This window comes from Mesoplodon mirus, assembly GCF_964341445.2.
Source record: "Mesoplodon mirus genome assembly, chromosome: 14".
Classification (NCBI taxonomy): domain Eukaryota; kingdom Metazoa; phylum Chordata; class Mammalia; order Artiodactyla; family Ziphiidae; genus Mesoplodon; species Mesoplodon mirus.
In genome coordinates, this window is record NC_138990.1 from 63,335,203 (window position 1) to 63,352,192 (window position 16,990).

The following is a 16,990-nucleotide window of genomic DNA, read 5'->3' on the forward strand; positions in this document are numbered from 1 at the left end:
TGGGGGAGGTGACCTGCAGGCAGCTGCCTCCTGCCCACCGCCCCAGCTCCTCCCACCCTCCTTGTTCGCCCCCCACCCCGGGGTGGTGCCATTTTCTTATGAGCAGAATTCGTGTTTCTGTCTTCCTAACCATCTCCAATAAGGCTACAAACCACTGAGTTTGGGGGACTTTCAGACTGAGGTGCTGGCTAGGAACCACAAGGCCAAGGGAATTCAAACTTTTAGCATCAAACAAACAACAGCCCTAGCCACTTTCATAAGCTCCATGTTATGCTTTTGCCATCTTTCTTGGTCTTCTCTAGGCCTCAGAGGTTCTCACACACTCCCAGAATCCACCTTCTTTGTATATCTCCATGAACTTGAGCCTCTTCCCTGTCTGTCCCGAGTCCTTGGGGGCAGGATGATGGCTCAGGCCTTAATGGTCCCCTTTGGTTCAATCATAATGTTTCTGCTGTGACTTTTTGCTCCCAGAAGACACATACACAAAGAATGGCAGTTCTGGATGGGCGAGGGCAGCCTGTGCCCACTGCTGGCTTCAATTCGTTAAAGGAGTTTCCCCCCAGAGCATCCAGGACATAACACCGATGGCTAATTACTGTGCTGGCTGTTCGCAACTGGACCCATAATTCAGCCACGGGCTTCAGGTCTGGAGTCACTCTGAGCCTGAAGCTGGCCGAGGGCTTGCCGAGTGAGCTCTATGCCCTTTGCTGCCTTGATAAGCAATTTTAGTGTATATATACTAGAATTGTATATAACTCTGCTACCCCCATCCAACCCCCAATGCCCACTCCCCACCCACCCACCAGCCACAAAACCTACAACCGCATCTGTCTTTTAGGATACTTACTGAACAGGCAGGCAAGAATCGAGGTACTCTGGATTGAAAACAGGAAGTAACAGAACTTACTGAAGGTATTTTCAAGTTATAATGACCTGGTCCTGGGCCTTCACGCTGTAGAAAAAAAATTTTTTTAAGTGTTTCATAAATAGTGATATCAGATATATTTTGATGCTATATTTGCCTTTTATGAATAAGCATATGAATCAGTGTGATAGGGTAGGAAAATCGCTGGATTGGGGCTCTGAAGATCTTATTAAGGTGTGCCCTGGCACAAGCCACTGTGAATGGGAATAATATCTGCTTTACCTGCCTCATGGATGACTGTGAAGACTGGAGTTAGGTGACCTGTGAAAGTCTCCCTTGTCCCTGCCTGGATGCCCTCCCCTCTCCCAGGCCCCCTGCCCACCCCTGCAGGCCTCACTCCATTCTTGTCCCTCTGTTGACGGTGACTTGCTGCTCTGAGGTGTTAGCTTTATAAAACATGCTTATTCTTTCATATAAATGCAGTATATGTTCTCTTAGTCCAAAAAAAAAAAAAAACAAGTATTCACAGCAATTCACTGACCTAAGTATTGATACAATGCTATGAGGTTAACAGAAATGCATGAACACAATTTTAAAAAGACAAACACCTCAAAAGAAAAGTTAGCAAAAGGCAATTCACAAAGAGGAAATGCAGTGAGGAAATTGGGGGCTGGGGTGGGCTTTAAGGTCATTAATAACCAAATAAGGTGTAATTAAAACAAAGAGATACTTTTGTGGGGGCCAGGAAAGAAAGAGAGGGAGAGAGGGAGGGAGGAAGAAAGGGAAGGAGGAAGGGAGGGAGGGAGGGAGGGAGGGAGGGAAGGAGGGAGGAAAGCTTTATCCACAGCGTGGACGCTCCTATATGACTCTGGTGGAAGTATTAATTTGATTAGCCTTTCTGAAGCACACAATTTGGCAAGCTATGAAACAGCTTAAAAACAGATATACGTATCCCAAGGGAGAGAAAGAAGAAAGGAGTCTGGTTACAAGATTGTTGCAGGAACCCAGAAAACAAATGATGAGTCCTGAGCCCAGGTATGGCAGGAAAATGAACACAGCCCAAACAGCACAGTAGATAACATAGACAAAATGTTAACCGTTTTTTTCTTTTCTAGCAATTCACTTCTTTTCCTCTCCCATTTTCAAATACCTGTGCTATTTGACAGAAAAGAGTCTTTCTGGCATGATGTCTTGGATCTGTTTCTAAACAACACAGAAACTAGGGGAAGTGGGTGGGGTATGGACTGGCCAGGAGCTGGTCATTTTCGAATGGGTACCTGGGGGTTCTGCCTATGTGGTATACATTTTTAAACTTTCTACAGTACAAAGTTAAAGACAATATATGTTTATCATTTTGACCCATCAATTCCATTTTTAGGAATTCTTCCTAAGAAAACAATTGAGAATGTATGCAAATATTTGGCCACAGAGACATTCACTATAACATTGTTTCTAAAAGTTGAAAATTGGAAACAAATGGAATGACCAATGACGTGTGCCTGGTTAAATAAATTGCGATTTTTCCATCCAGCCATCCAGCTTGATGAATTTTTAGGGACATAAACACTATTCCCAAATATTGTTAAGTGAACAATGCAAGCTTTAAAAAATGTGCATAAAAAAAACTGGAAATGGAATGTTCACTGACAGTTTTCTCCAGGTGGTGGCATGTTGAGTAAAAAGAAACTTTTTTTTTTTTTTTTTTGCTTATTGGCAGTTTCTAATTTTTCTATGATGGACTTAAGTACTCTTGAAATATGAAAAAATATATACCTAATGTATAGATAAGTGAATATGGAAATTGGGTAAGTGAAAAAGGGGGTAGGGAAAAAAATAAAATGAGCAGTAAGGTTAGAACAGAAATGTTCCTGTAAGATCCTGAAACACATGAGGCTGAGCCACAGGGTAGCTCAGTGGCTTTGGCTGAACAAGCACCAACTGCAGCCCCTCCTCAGGATTTAAGAGCAAAGGCTTTCAAAACCCTGTTCTCCTTTGGGTGGCACAGCAGCATAATTAGGGCTGCCATTCTCAATTATCCACCACGAATGAAGTCTGTTATTATCAGCCAAGCACAAATCTGATAATCAAGGGATGCGCCTCATCATTTTACAATTCATGGCAGAGAGATGAAAACAGCAATGTTTTCAACCTGATGCATCCATGGGACAAAGATCGCTGTCAGGGCAAGGCTCTCCGTACGACGTGACCAACCTCTGCACTCCCACTGGAGAAGTCCAAGCCACGATAAGAATACAGGCATAGAGGGCTTCCCTGGTGGCACAGTGGTTGAGAGTCCGCCTGCCGAGGCAGGGGACACGGGTTCCTGCCCCGGACCGGGAGGATCCCACATGCCGCGGAGCGGCTGGGCCCGTGAGCCATGGCCGCTGAGCCTGCACGTCCGGAGCCTGTGCTCCGCAGGGGGAGAGGCCACAACAGTGAGAGGCCCGAGTACCGCAAAAAAAAAAAAAAAAAAAAAAGAATACAGGCATAGAAAGGTGGGGAAATCTGTCTGGACAGGAACGGTTTGCACAAAGTCCCTTTGATTTGGCCGTAAGAAATGCAAGCTCTCAAGCCAAAGTGGTAGCTGAGGCAAAAGATGCTGCTGAGGGTGCTAATGACTCTATGCCTATGACAGTCTAGCTGTCTGCGGGATGGCTAAGAAATGCTGTGACCTGCACCCTTTCCCCCCAAGCCTCATGTGGCTTTCACTTCTAAGCTTCCAAGTCATGAGCTGCTTGGGAGGCCAGGTGCCAGGCCTGGCGAAGCCCTGATGTGTGCCTATGCCATCCAGCAGCCTCCCTGCATGTGCCTGGTCATCTGAATCAAAGGGCCTGAGACTTAGGGCAGAAAGAAATTACTAAATGCTATTTGTCCCCCATGTGTTACATGGGATCTTTTAAGTGGGGAACATTAAGGAAGTGGATATGGGCCCAAGTTCATATTCCAGAAGCCACAGGAATCCTGCTCTAAGTGAGAAGTAACGGTCAGGCCAGGGCCCTGCAATGGGCGGGAAGCAGCTCCAGCAGAGTCCCCGATTCTGCCCTAACCGAGGATGGCAAGTGGGCAGAGCTGAAAGGAGGGAAGGGGACTTGGTCCAGGATGCCTCTGAATGTGTGTTGAGAAATGGACCCAGTTCAACGAGAGGGGTGTTTAAAACAAGGAGAACAGGGAGGGGTAATATAGGGATAGGAGATTAAGAGGTACAAACTATTATGTATAGAATAAGCTACAAGGATATATTGTACCACACAGGGAATATGACCAATATTTTATAATAACTACCCTTTAAAAATTGTAAATCACTATATCGTACATCTGTAACTTATATAATATTGTACATCAACTATATATCGATTTAAAAAAAAAAAAGAAGGACATTTAACTGTGTCTTACTCCTCCCTGAAGTTGGGGATTCTGCTCTCTGGTTTGCTGGCGATCTTTGAGCATGATCCAGAACTTTGGACCACATTATGTACGATGTGTGGGTGAAGGGTGGCACCCAGGTTCATCAAGCAGTACTAAGCACCTCTTGCACAAATTGGATGGACCATTTCTTAAACCTTCCTATCATCAGGGCCATGCTTTGGCAACTCTGGGTTTCCCAAACTAAACTTTTCAAAGACCATTGACATCTGGTGCCAAGGGAGAACAGAATTATCACCTTCCTAGAATCCCAGAACCTGCTGCCAAAAGAAACGACAGGAACCTTTTATAGTTCCCATTCCTCAATTCGGGGCATGATTACATCTCAACCCTCCTGGTAAGATGATCATATCTTTCTCTTGCCTTTGAAAAAGTCTTATCTAATTGAGTTTCTATTTGAGGACAATCTTAACCTTAACACAGTATTTTATGTATGATATTATTTTATGATAAATAAAATACTATCATCGACCTAGAGAAGTTTATGGTCCAGTGAGGGACACAGGCAAACAGAAACACCAAAAAAGAATAAATGAAGATGTGAGGAGCTAGGATGGTGCTGAGTGAGGGCAGAGCTAGCTGCATGGCTTCAGGATTCCTAGCCAGGCCCTTGGTGTACCTGGCCTGTGCTAGGTAAGTTTGATTGCAGTGGGATGTTACAAAGAGCAGGAGCTTTCCACTTACTGCAAAGGACTCAGAATGCATGGGTCTCACTCATTTTTCTGGAGTGCTCCTGGGACCGTGTCGTACCATGAAGACATACCATAGCCTTCACCTTGGCCTTCTTGACCTATTTGGTTCCAACCCCTAATGGGCAATAATGCTCAGTACCGTTGTAGGCCTTTGGTAAAAGCCTTGCCACCCCCTCACCTGCCACTGAACACACACCTCCTCCAGGGCTGAGAGGATGGGACTGGCTTATCTACACAACACCGCTCAGAAATTGAGAGGTGCCAGGTGCCTCTGAAAGACTATGTGAGAGTAGATGAAATTATCCCACAATTTTGTGTATTGAATTATATTCTCCCAAATCCATAAATCCTATGAGTTTTTGGTGTGTTGAATTACGTTGAATGTTGAATGGTGTTCCCCCCAAATTCTTAAGACCTGTGGATTTGGAATTCCCAGTACCTCACAATGTGACCTTACTTGGAAATAAGGTCACTCCAGAGGTAGTAAGTTAAGATGAGGTCATTAGGATAGGCCCTAATCCAGTATGAATGGTATTCTTTAAAAGGGGGGAATTTGGGGCACAGAGACACACAGACTGGGAAAACATCATGTGAAGATGAAGGCAGAGATCTACAAACCAAGGAATGCCAAAGATGGCCAGGAGACCACAGGAAGCTATGAGAGCGGCATGGAACTGACTTTCCCTCACTCGAAAGGAACCAAAACTGCTGGCACCTTGATCTTGGACTTCTAGCCTCTAGAACAGAGACAATAAATTTCTGTTGTTTAAGCCTCCTCAGTCTATTGTCCTTTATTATGGCAGCCCTAGCAAATGAATACATAAGTGTTCAGTTCATTTCTTCATTCAAACAATATACAATGTGCCAGACACTGTGCTGGGAGTTGGGAATACAGTGGTATATGATTGCCTCCCAATCTCTGTTCTCCTAATTCCTTAGTATTAGGACAATTTTAAACTGGGCACATGTCCACCCAGAATAAAGACTGAATTTCCCAGCCTCCCTTGCAGCTAGGTGTGGCCACATAGCTAACTTCTGGCCAATAGGATGGAGGTAGAAGAGGTGTATGCAAATTCTAAGGAGCATCCTAAAGGAGGGGGCAGCTCATCCATCTACCCTGCCCTCCTGCCTGCTAGCTGGTCCCATGTTCTCAGCTTTCTGGGACCATGGGTGTGGAAGCAATGCTTAGCAGAGCAGCACACAGAAATCTGGTGCTGCAGAATTACCACACCAGCCCTAAACTGCCTACTGCAGGTACTTTATATAAGAGAGAAATAAGTTCCTATCTTGTTTCTAATATTGTTACCTGTGGGCTCTGCTAGTGGCAGCAGAACTCAGTCTTAATTGACAAGGTAGGCATGTTTCCTACTCTCATGGGGTTTACGTTCCAGTAGGGAATGTCTACCGTACAAAAATATGATGAATGTGTGGAGTATCACACAGAGGACATATATGGTGCCATGAGAGCATGTAAGAGGGTAAAACTGACCTGGACTGAGGGGCCTGAGAAGCTCTTTAAAGAAGTACATTTGAGCTAAGACCAAAAGAACAAGGAGGAGGAGGAGTTTGCAGGGCAAAAAGGCTGGAGGAAGGGTCTGTGTAAGAAGAAGTAATGGGGGGCTTCCCTGGTGGCACAGTGGTTGGGAGTCCGCCTGCCAATGCAGGGGACACGGGTTCGTGCTCCGGTCCAGGAAGATCCCACATGCCGTGGAGCGGCTGGGCCCGTGAGCCATGGCCGCTGAGCCTGCGCGTCCGGAGCCTGTGCTCCGCAGCGGGAGAGGCCACAACAGTGAGAGGTCCGCGTACCGCAAAAAAAAAAAAAAAAAAAAGAATGACTGGGATTTGTTGCAGTTTGTTTTCTACTCTTTAAAAAAAATCCTGCTATGAGGGAACTGTGCCTTTGGGTCTGGGGATTTGAGGGGCTTGGTCATTATTATCAAAGTGCTAAAAGGGAATGGCGGCTGGTAGAATTTTCCAATACAATTTTTTTCTGTGGGTACAAAAGGGCCCTTTTTACTTTTGGTAGAACATATCTTCTGGTGCCTATCCCAAAATGCTCACATAAACACTCTTCAGTCTTTCCTGTGGACAAAACAATTATGCTGATCCATAATCAATTATTATTATTATTTCAACAATAACTGAAATAGCCAGTAAGTATGCAACCTTACATTGGTAATCTGAAGATTAGAAACCATCTTCCAACCAGACAAATCCCTTCCCAACTGCTTCTCTTGAGAGCCACCTACACCTTGGGACAAAGTGTAATTCATCAATGGAATCCTTGACATAAACAAGAAGGCTGCATTTTTTTTTCTTTTTTTTGCGTTACGCGGGCCTCTCACTGTTGTGGCCTCTCCCTTTGCGGAGCAAGGCTCCGGACGCGCAGGCTCAGCGGCCATGGCTCACGGGTCCAGCCGCTCCGCAGCATGTGGGATCTTCCCGGACCGGAGCACGAACCCGTGTCCCCTGCATTGGCAGGCGGACCCTCAACCACTGCACCACCAGGGAGGCCCGGCTACATTTTTTTTAACAAGTGATAATGGCTTATCCACATGGAGGGGCCTTCAGGCACATAAGGCCCTAGAGGATTTTCAAATTCAAAGTTACTGTACTTTTTACAACTAAAAAATGGTGTAGTAATCTGCCATGCCTTCACATGGTCATCCACTCATTTTTTGATAGGCTGCTCCTGGAGATTCTATGCATAAATGATTAACACATTTCAATGAGCTAATTTTCACAGAAGATGGAAAGAAAGAAGGAAGAGATACACACCTGTATGTATCCATCTTTTATAACCTGCCTCATTCCCTAAAGGGTTTAAAGTGACTTGGTGAATGTCTAGAGGTTGTCCTACTCTATTGCACCTGATCTACAGGTCAGATTTCTGGTGATCGTAGGTTTCATGTATACCAATGGTGAGGCAACCTGTCCTAAATCAACAGGGCTCAAGTGACACTGTGACCTTACACAAAATACATTTCAGAAGAATTAAAGAGTGACAAGTTGGTTAAAAAAAAAAAAATGCCAAAAAAAAACCCAAAGAAAATTAAAGTGACATCATGTCTCTGGAGGGAATTTTTTTTTTTTTTTTTTTTTTGTGGTACGCGGGCCTCTCACTGTTGTGGCCTCTCCCATTACGGAGCACAGGCTCCAGACGCGCAGGCCCAGCGGCCATGGCTCATAGGTCCAGCCGCTCCGCGGCACGTGGGATCCTCCCGGACTGGGGCACGAACCCGTGTCCCCTGCATCGGCAGGTGGACTCTCAACCACTGCGCCACCAGGGAAGCCCTGGAGGGAATTTTTTAAGTGGTGGAAAGGATACATAGAAAAGGAAAGGATACATAGGTTTCATTCATTCATTCAACACATTTTTGGAGCACTGTCCTAGGTGCTGGGGGCATTGAATAAGACAGCCCCTTCTTTCATGGATCTTACATTCCAGAAGGTGATTACAAACTCTCTAATTTGATGACATAAACATTTTACATTTTAGGAACTTCCCTGGCAGTCCAGTGGTTAAGACTTCGCCTTCCAATGCAGGAGGTGTGGGTTCCATCCCTGGTCAGGGAGCTAAGATGCCACATGCCTCGCAGCCAAAAAACCAAAACAAAGAACAGAAGAAATGTTGTAACAAATTCAATGAAGACTTTAAAAATGGTCCATATCAAAAAAAACTTTAAAAAAAGTTTTTTTACATTTTAAACTTCTGTATATAAAAAAACACAAAGTAAAAGGGAAAAATCCCCGAAAAACTTCCACAAATAGAAACTTCCACAAATAGAACTGCTAATATCTCTTCACTATAGAGTTTATACAAATCAACAAAAAAGAATGTTAAAGCTCCACCCAATAGATAGCTGGGTAAAGAATGTGGCCAGAAAGTATGCAAGAAGGGCCACAAGGAACTGGCTAACAAATAATTAGAATGTGTAGCCTCCCATCCTACAGATTAAAATAATGAAATATCATTCTTTTACCATCAACTTAACAATGATAAACAAGATTTATAAAAATTTTGTGAAATAGGCACTCTTTTTTTTTTTTTTGGCCGAGCTCTGTGGCACACGGGATCTTAGTTCCCCTGTATTGGGAGCACAGCATCTCAACCACTGGACCGCCAGGGAAGTCCCAGTACTCTCTTTTGTTAATCTATCTATCTATTTATTTATTTTTGGCTGCATTGGGTCTTCATTGCTGCAAGCGGGCTTTTCTCTAGTTGCCGCGAGCAGGGGCCACTCTTCGTTGCAGTGCGCAGGGCTTCTCATTGTGGTGGTTTCTCTTGTTGAGGAGCACGGGCTCTAGGCACGTGGGCTTCAGTAGTTGTGGCATGTGGGCTCAGTAGTTGTGGCTCGCGGGCTCTAGAGTACAGGCTCAGTAGTTGTGGCACACGGGCTTAGCTGCTCCGCAGCATGTGGAATCTTCCTGGACCAGGGTTTGAACCCATGTACCCTGCACTGGCAGGCAGATTCTTAACCACTGCGCCACCTGGGAAGTCCCCCGGTACTCTCTTGATTGCCGGTAGAGATATAAATTAATGTAATACTTTTTTTTTTTTTTTTTTTTTTTTGCGGTACTCGGGCCTCTCACTGTTGTGGCCTCTCCCGCTGCGGAGCACAGGCTCCGGACGCGCAGGCTCAGTGGCCATGGCCCACGGGCCCAGCCGCTCCGCGGCATGTGGGATTCTCCCAGACTGGGGCACGAACCCGCGTCCCCTGCATCGGCAGGCGGACTTGCAACCACTGCGCCACTAGGGAAGCCCTGTAATACTTTTTTAAACAGATCAAGAACCTGTATATAATCTTTACTCTAGTAAATCCTATTTGTGATGATCTATAAAAAATGATTCCCAAGTTTAGAAAAGACTTTATGCGTTGTCTTATCATAGCATTAGTCTTTTGATCTGTGTATTCAGCACCATTGTCCTTGAGTAACAAAGCTGTGAATGTAGACAGAATTTGTCATAGCACAAAAGAATTCTCCAAAGAGTTGAGCACTAATAAAATTATATCCTATTTAAATATCCCTCCCTGCTTAACACTAGCATCCATCACTGCAGACAGGTGAGGTTCTTTGTGAGTCAGTTTCTCTCCCTCATTAAATGATATTCAACAACACACTGCAAATAAAATGCAAACCCACTTCACATGAAAATGCAAATTTTACCAAATAATGCAAGATTTCGTGAAGTTGATGTAAGTAATGAAGTGCCTAAATCACAGGAACAGTCTTTGATTGACCAGTGAGGTTCCAACAAAGTTAAATCAGTTAAAAAGAAAGAAGAAAAGCTGGACAAGGATTGTGACATTATTGGCACTTCAGTAAAGAATGATTTACAATATCATAGAAGACACCCTTGGGAAAACTGATGAACCTTCAAATATTTTTTTCTAAAATTTGTTCTTTATGATTTCATTAGAATATCAAATATGAAATGAAGGATATCACAATACTATCATAAAATATTGTCAGAAAAAATAAACTAAAATCAACACAATTTCCTTTTTTAATATGATTTAGTACATAGTTGCAGTTATATTTTCATGATTTTTAGTTTAACTTTTTTTAATTGAAGTATGATTTATTTACAATGTTGTGTTAATTTATGCTGTACAGCAAAGTGATTCAGTTATATATACATATATACATTCTTTTTTTTTTTTTTTTTTTTTTTTTTTTGCGGTACGTGGGCCTCTTACTGCTGTGGCCTCTCCCGTTGCGGAGCACAGGCTCCGGACGCGCAGGCTCAGCAGCCATGGCTCACGGGCCTAGCCGCTCCGCAGCATATGGGATCTTCCCGGACCGGAGCACGAACCCGTGTCCCCTGCATCAGCAGGCGGACTCTCAACCACTGTGCCACCAGGGAAGCCCAATATGTACATTCATTTTAAAATTATTTTCCATTATGGTTTATCACAGGATATTGAATATAGTTCCCTGTGCTCTACAGTAGGACCTTGTTGTTTATCCATTTTATATATATAATAGTTTGCATCTGCTAACCCCAAACTCTCAATCCATCCTGCCCCCACCGCCCCCCTCCTTGGCAACCACAAGCCTATTCTCTATGTCTGTGAGTCTGTTTCTGTTTCGTAGATAGGTTCATTTAGTTTAACTCTTTTTCAGTAAAGTTCAATAACTTTATTGATTACTCTGAAATTTTGATTCCATTTAAAGTAGGTTCACCTTAATAGGTCTTTTTTTGTGGGTTAAGTTATACTTAGATAATGAAGCCTCTTGTATAAGGAATACTTGAAAATGAGGTTAATCATCAACAGGAGAATGGGTGAATAAATTGAGATGTGATAACTTGATTATTTACCCAGTAAAAAGAAATTTTAACAGGATTTCTAATAACATGAAAGTGGAACATACGCTAATTGAAAAAAAGGAAATAAAATTGTAGTGTACCATAATCACAAGTATGTTTTTAAAACTGCACAGAAAAAAAGGGAGAAAATTACTTAACATTATTGGTTGCTTACGAGTAATAGGACATTTTAAAAATATAATTTTCTATATTTTCCAAATTTTATTCACTCATTTTTATTCTAACTTAAATTTTTTGTTTTTTTTGCGGTACGCGGGCCTCTCACTGCTGTGGCCTCTCCCGTTGCGGAGCACAGGCTCCAGACGCGCAGGCTCAGCGGACATGGCTCACGGGCCCAGCCTCTCCGCAGCATGTGGGATCTTCCCGGACCGGGGCACGAACCCGTGTCCCCTGCATCGGCAGGCGGACTCCCAACAACTGCGCCACCAGGGAAGCCCTAACTTAAATTTTTAAATATATTTTTACTTAAATTTTAAGATATTTTATTAAATTTATAGATAAAAATCCTTTTAAAAATCAACTGGAACCAAAAGTCTTATAATGAAAAACATAAGTCTTTGGTCTCATCCCCCTCCAATTTCATTCCCTAATGGGTTTTGTTTTTCAGAGAGTATAATATGCAGCACAGGACGGTGAACACAGTTCTTTCACTGAAATGATACTATTCTAATTCTTTTAGGCAACTAGCACTCTTAGAAACATCTTTTCCACATATGTCTTAGGCACACGTGTCTGAGCAGGCTCTAGAGAGCCTAAGATAGCTATTTTTAACTCTTAGTTGTTCTTCTGGGAGTTATTTCCTTATCACTAAATATGTTCATATTGTTATTCCTTAATTTATATTTTAGAAATTATCTCTTGGTAACGTCCTGGAATAAATGAAGATATGGCTCTCTTGCTCTATCCACTATTCCTCTCTCCCCATCCACTCAAAGTAGCATTTTAAATCACTAATCAATGTTTACTAAAGAAATATTATTCCTTGCAGAGTCAAGTTATAATATGATTTCTTGTCTTGCACCGTCTTTTGTTTTACCTGGAGTTAATTAGTGCCTTGTTTTTTCACTTGCACACTTTGCTATACATACTTTCTTAAATTTTCCCATCACATCAGCTGTTCTTGAGTCCCTTTTTCCTTAGAAACATTCCTTCTGGAGTTCTTTACTTTCCTTCTCAAATGTGGATTGTTTCTCTCTCAGCCTGCTGTACAGTGGTCCACCTGGGACATCTTTTAACTACTTTCCCAAGTTGGATCCACTTTCTCCTGGATCCTATTCCTTCCTCTTTCTGGATTACTCCTTTGTTTTGCTGTATTTTGTCCCCAATGGCACCTTTAAAAAGGGTATCTTGGAGGTAATTCTTATGAATTTTTGCGTGTTTGAAAATGTCCTTTAGGAATTTAGGATTAACATATATACACTATAAAATAGATAACCAATAAGAACCTACTGTATAGCACAGAAAACTATACTCAATATCTTATAATAACCTACAATGGAAAAGAACCTGAAAAAGAATATATATATGTATATGTATGTGTGTAGGTATAACTGAATCACTTTGCTGTACACCTGAAACTAATACAACATGGTAAATAAACTATACTTCAATGAAAAAATTTTTAGGGCTTCCCTGGTGGCACAGTGGTTAAGAATCGGCCTGCCAATGCAGGGGACACGGGTTTGAGCCCTGGTCCAGGAGGATCTCACGTGCGGCGGAGCAGCTAAGCCCGTGTGCCACAACTACTGAGCCTGCGCTCTAGAGCCCGTGAGCCACAACTACTGAAGCCCGCGTGCCTAGATCCTGTGCTCCACAACAAGAGAAGCCACCACATTGAGAAGCCTGCGCACCGCAACAAAGAGTAGCCCCCGCTCCCTGCAACTAGAGAAAGCCCATGCCCAGCAACGGAGACCCAACGCAGCCAAAAAATTAAATAAATAAATAAATAAATTTATTAAAGTAAAAAGTTAAAAAAAGAAAAGAAAAGCCAGTGTAGCAAGGCTCTCAGCGGGAGCCTAAGCTGCAGCCCTCCATCGTAAGGATGTTCAATGATCAAGGCCCAGTAGGCGGGCTGGCATGTGGGTCTCGCAGGAGAGAGAACCCATCCCACTGCAAACGGGGTCAAGCAGGCCAACCCGGCCCCATGAATAAGCCTCAGTCATCAGTGGGGAGTTGTGACTCCAGAGACGGTACAATGTCTGCCACTTGGATTTGACCCCAGATCAGCTCTACACATCTAAAGACATTAAGCAAGTCACTTGGTCAAGCTCACTCATGGGGCTGCTCAGGTTCTGAGTCACCAAAGACTGGGTCTAAGTCCTGGCTCTACCTTGGGCCACTGACTTCCATTTCCTAACCTATCAAAGAGAGATGATAAATAGCACCCTCCCCACATTGCAGTGAGGATGAAATGATATGGGGTATGTCAGTCACTGAGCACTGTGCCTGGCACCAGAAAACCAATGAACGATGGTCACCACCATCATCAAAACTGACCCCAACAGAGTAGGTAAGTTTCTTCTAGTTCTAAGAGTCCTTGGCAGTTCTATGACTATGATGTTAATATCTAGAACAAGGAAACTGAATGATAAAAGTGATCAAATCAGTTTCCAGATAAAGGCCTAAGGATTAATGCATTTATCTCCGGAAGGTCTGGGATGATGTTCTCCTAGCAAGCATCATTTCTTCACCACACTCACACTGCGTGCCACTATCTCCCACCGTTGGGATCAAAGCCATTTGCTCTGTGCAGTTTACAAGTCTGTGGATCTAACAAACCCACAAGTCTGCTCTGGGAGTGTGTGTTTAAGACAGAAATGAATCACAGCCCTGAGCTATTTCTTTGTCTTGGAACATTTTCCATGAAAGTATTCTTTTCACTTTGTTGAAGGACAGGATGTTCCAAATTGTGAATCACTTTTATTTATAAAATGGGATGAATGAGGTGACATCAATGAAAACGGCAGAATAAGGATATCCGAAAAACTCCTCCTCCATAAAGCGATGAGAACAAAGGCAAAAGCTGTCAGAATCAACTGCTTTGTGCTACTTCACATACCAGGCTGCTTATCCTTCAGGATGCCTAACCTGGACTAAAACCAAATTAATTTTAACTGAGTCTGTTTACTAATAGTAAATAAATCATTATTAACTCATGGCATTCATTTAAAACATGCATTTCAAAGGAAATACAGTATCAGCCAGTGGGAGAGAAAAAAAACTGATGTCTTGACTGCTTGCTGCCAAATCGACCTGAACACATGCATTTATCTCCATTCCTCCCCAATCAAATAAAAAAGGCACAACTATCTCCCCTCAGACATATACACCTGTACACACACAACTGTACACACACACACAGAACCAAGCGAAGAGACAACAGCCAACAGAGATCATGTGTTTGGGGAAGATGTGAAACGGTGTGGAGGAATGGTCCCTGAGGTAGCAGGGTGGAGAATGCTAAAGCCCAGTGTGTGGAGAGGGCCTGCTGATGAGAAGCGGGCTGATCTGCTCCACAGAATCCAAGAAAAGCTCAGAAATTTCAGGCTTTAGACACCTGTGAGGTGGAGGCGAGGGTAAGGCTGAAAGCAGGAAGATTGACTGAGTGTCTTTTCCCCAGGTCCCTACCTACCTACTCCCAGCAGTCAGGTAGCTACCCTTCCCTCATCCCTGTAGGAGACGGAGGTTTTCATTTCCAGGGAGACTGAGCCAGAGATCTGGACCCAGGAGCCCCAGGCACTGTTAGGACAGGGGCTTTTACTGAAAACAGGAATTAAGAGAACTTCTAGACATACAGATGGCCAACAGGCACATGAAAAGATGTTCAGCATCACTGCAAATCAAAACTACAATGAGGTATCACCTCACACTGGTCGGAATGACCATGATCCAAAAGTCTACAAATAATAAATGCTGGAGAGGATGTGGAGAAAAGGGAATCCTCCTACACCGTTGGTAGGAATGTAAATTGGCACAGCCACTATGGAGAACAGTATGGAGGTCTCTTAAAAAACTCAAAATAGAGTTACCATACCATCCAGCAACCTCATCCCTGAGCACATACCTGGAAAACATGAAAACTCTAATTTGAAAAGATACATGCACCCCAATTTTCATAGCAGCACTATTTACAACAGGCAAACATGGAGACAACTCAAATGCCCATCAACAGATGAATGGACAAAGTAGATGTGGTATGTATATATACAATGGAATATTACTCAGCCATAAAAAAGAATGAAATATTGCCATGTGCAGCAACATGGATGGACCTAGAGATTATTATACTAAGTGGAGTCAGAAAGAGAAAGACAAATACCATACGATATCACTCACATGTAGAATCTAAAAAATAATGCAAGGGAATCTATATACAAAACAGGAATAGACATAGAAAACAAACTTATGGTTACCAAAGGTGGAGGGGAGGATAAAGTAGGAGTATGGGATTAATAGATATAAACTACGACACACAAAACAGATAAGCAACAAGGACTTACTGTATAGCACAGGGACTATATGCAATATCTTGTAATAGCCTGTAACTGAAAATAATCTGAAAAAAAATATATATAAAACAGAATCACTTTGCTGTATACCTGAAACTAACAAAATATTGTAAATCAACTATACTTCAATTAAAAAAGAGAGAGAGAACTTCTGCACAACGAATGGTGAAACACCACCATCCCAGCACAGCCCGTTCCCCAACTCAGTAACCAGAACACTGGCAACCAGCTTATAGCCTAGGCAGGAGGCTGAGGAGTCATTCCGAAGCAACTGACAAGTTCAAAAGAGAAAGCCTAACAGATACAAACATTTATGAGCTACAGAGAGGAAAAGCCAGTCCTCATCTTATCAGTCTACTGTGAAATCCACCTGGAAATAATCCCCACCTGTATTAGTTTCCTGTGGCTGCTATAACAAATTACCAGAAATTTGGTGGCTTAAAACAACATAATTTTACTCTCCCATAGTCCTAGAAGCCAGAAGTCCCAAATCAATTTCACTGAGCTGAAATCAAGGTGTCGGGAGGCCTGTGGTCCCTCTGGAGACTGTTAGAATCCATTCCCTGCCTCTTCCATCTTCTGGTGGTGCCACCTTCCTTGGTTTTTGGCCACATCACTCAAATCTCCACCTCCCTGGTCACATTGCTTTCTCCTCCTTTCTTAAATTTCCCTCTGCCTCCATTTTATAAGGACATTTGTGATTGCATTTAGGGCCCACTGGATAATCCAGGATAATTTTTCCATCTCAAGATCCCTAACATACTCACATCTGCAAAGTTTTTGCCATCTGGTAACATTTATAGGTTCTGGGCATTAGGACTTGGGCACATCTTTGTGGTCTATTATTTAGCCCACCACACCACCCACATACAGAAGGTTTTCAATTAGCTTTTTAGTTTCTCACACTTAAGTATTAGTGAAATAAAAATTTTTTCACCTTTATTGGATATCTGAATTTCTTATTTTATGAATTGTCTATTCACTGCCTTCATCCGTTTTACTTTTCTATTGGTGTTTTTCCTATAACTCATCAAGAGAATTTCAGATAAGGCCATTAACCATTTATCTGCCATGTATGTTGAAAATACTTTTCCTAATTCACATTTGCCTATTAACTTTGTTTACAGTTTGTTCCCTGATATACAAAAAATTCAAAATGCTATGTAAT

General features: G+C 42.8%; 1 protein-coding gene across 1 annotated transcript in view; it reads right to left on the reverse strand.

Annotated features, from left to right (window-relative positions):
* STPG4 (sperm-tail PG-rich repeat containing 4) overlaps positions 1-16,990 on the reverse strand; it is a gene marked incomplete at both ends in the record, with an annotated part of 37,793 nt that overhangs the window by 1,900 nt on the left and 18,903 nt on the right. The window contains 1 exon segment of the mRNA XM_082642394.1: positions 848-952. Coding sequence (XP_082498520.1) covers positions 848-952 — 105 coding nt within the window.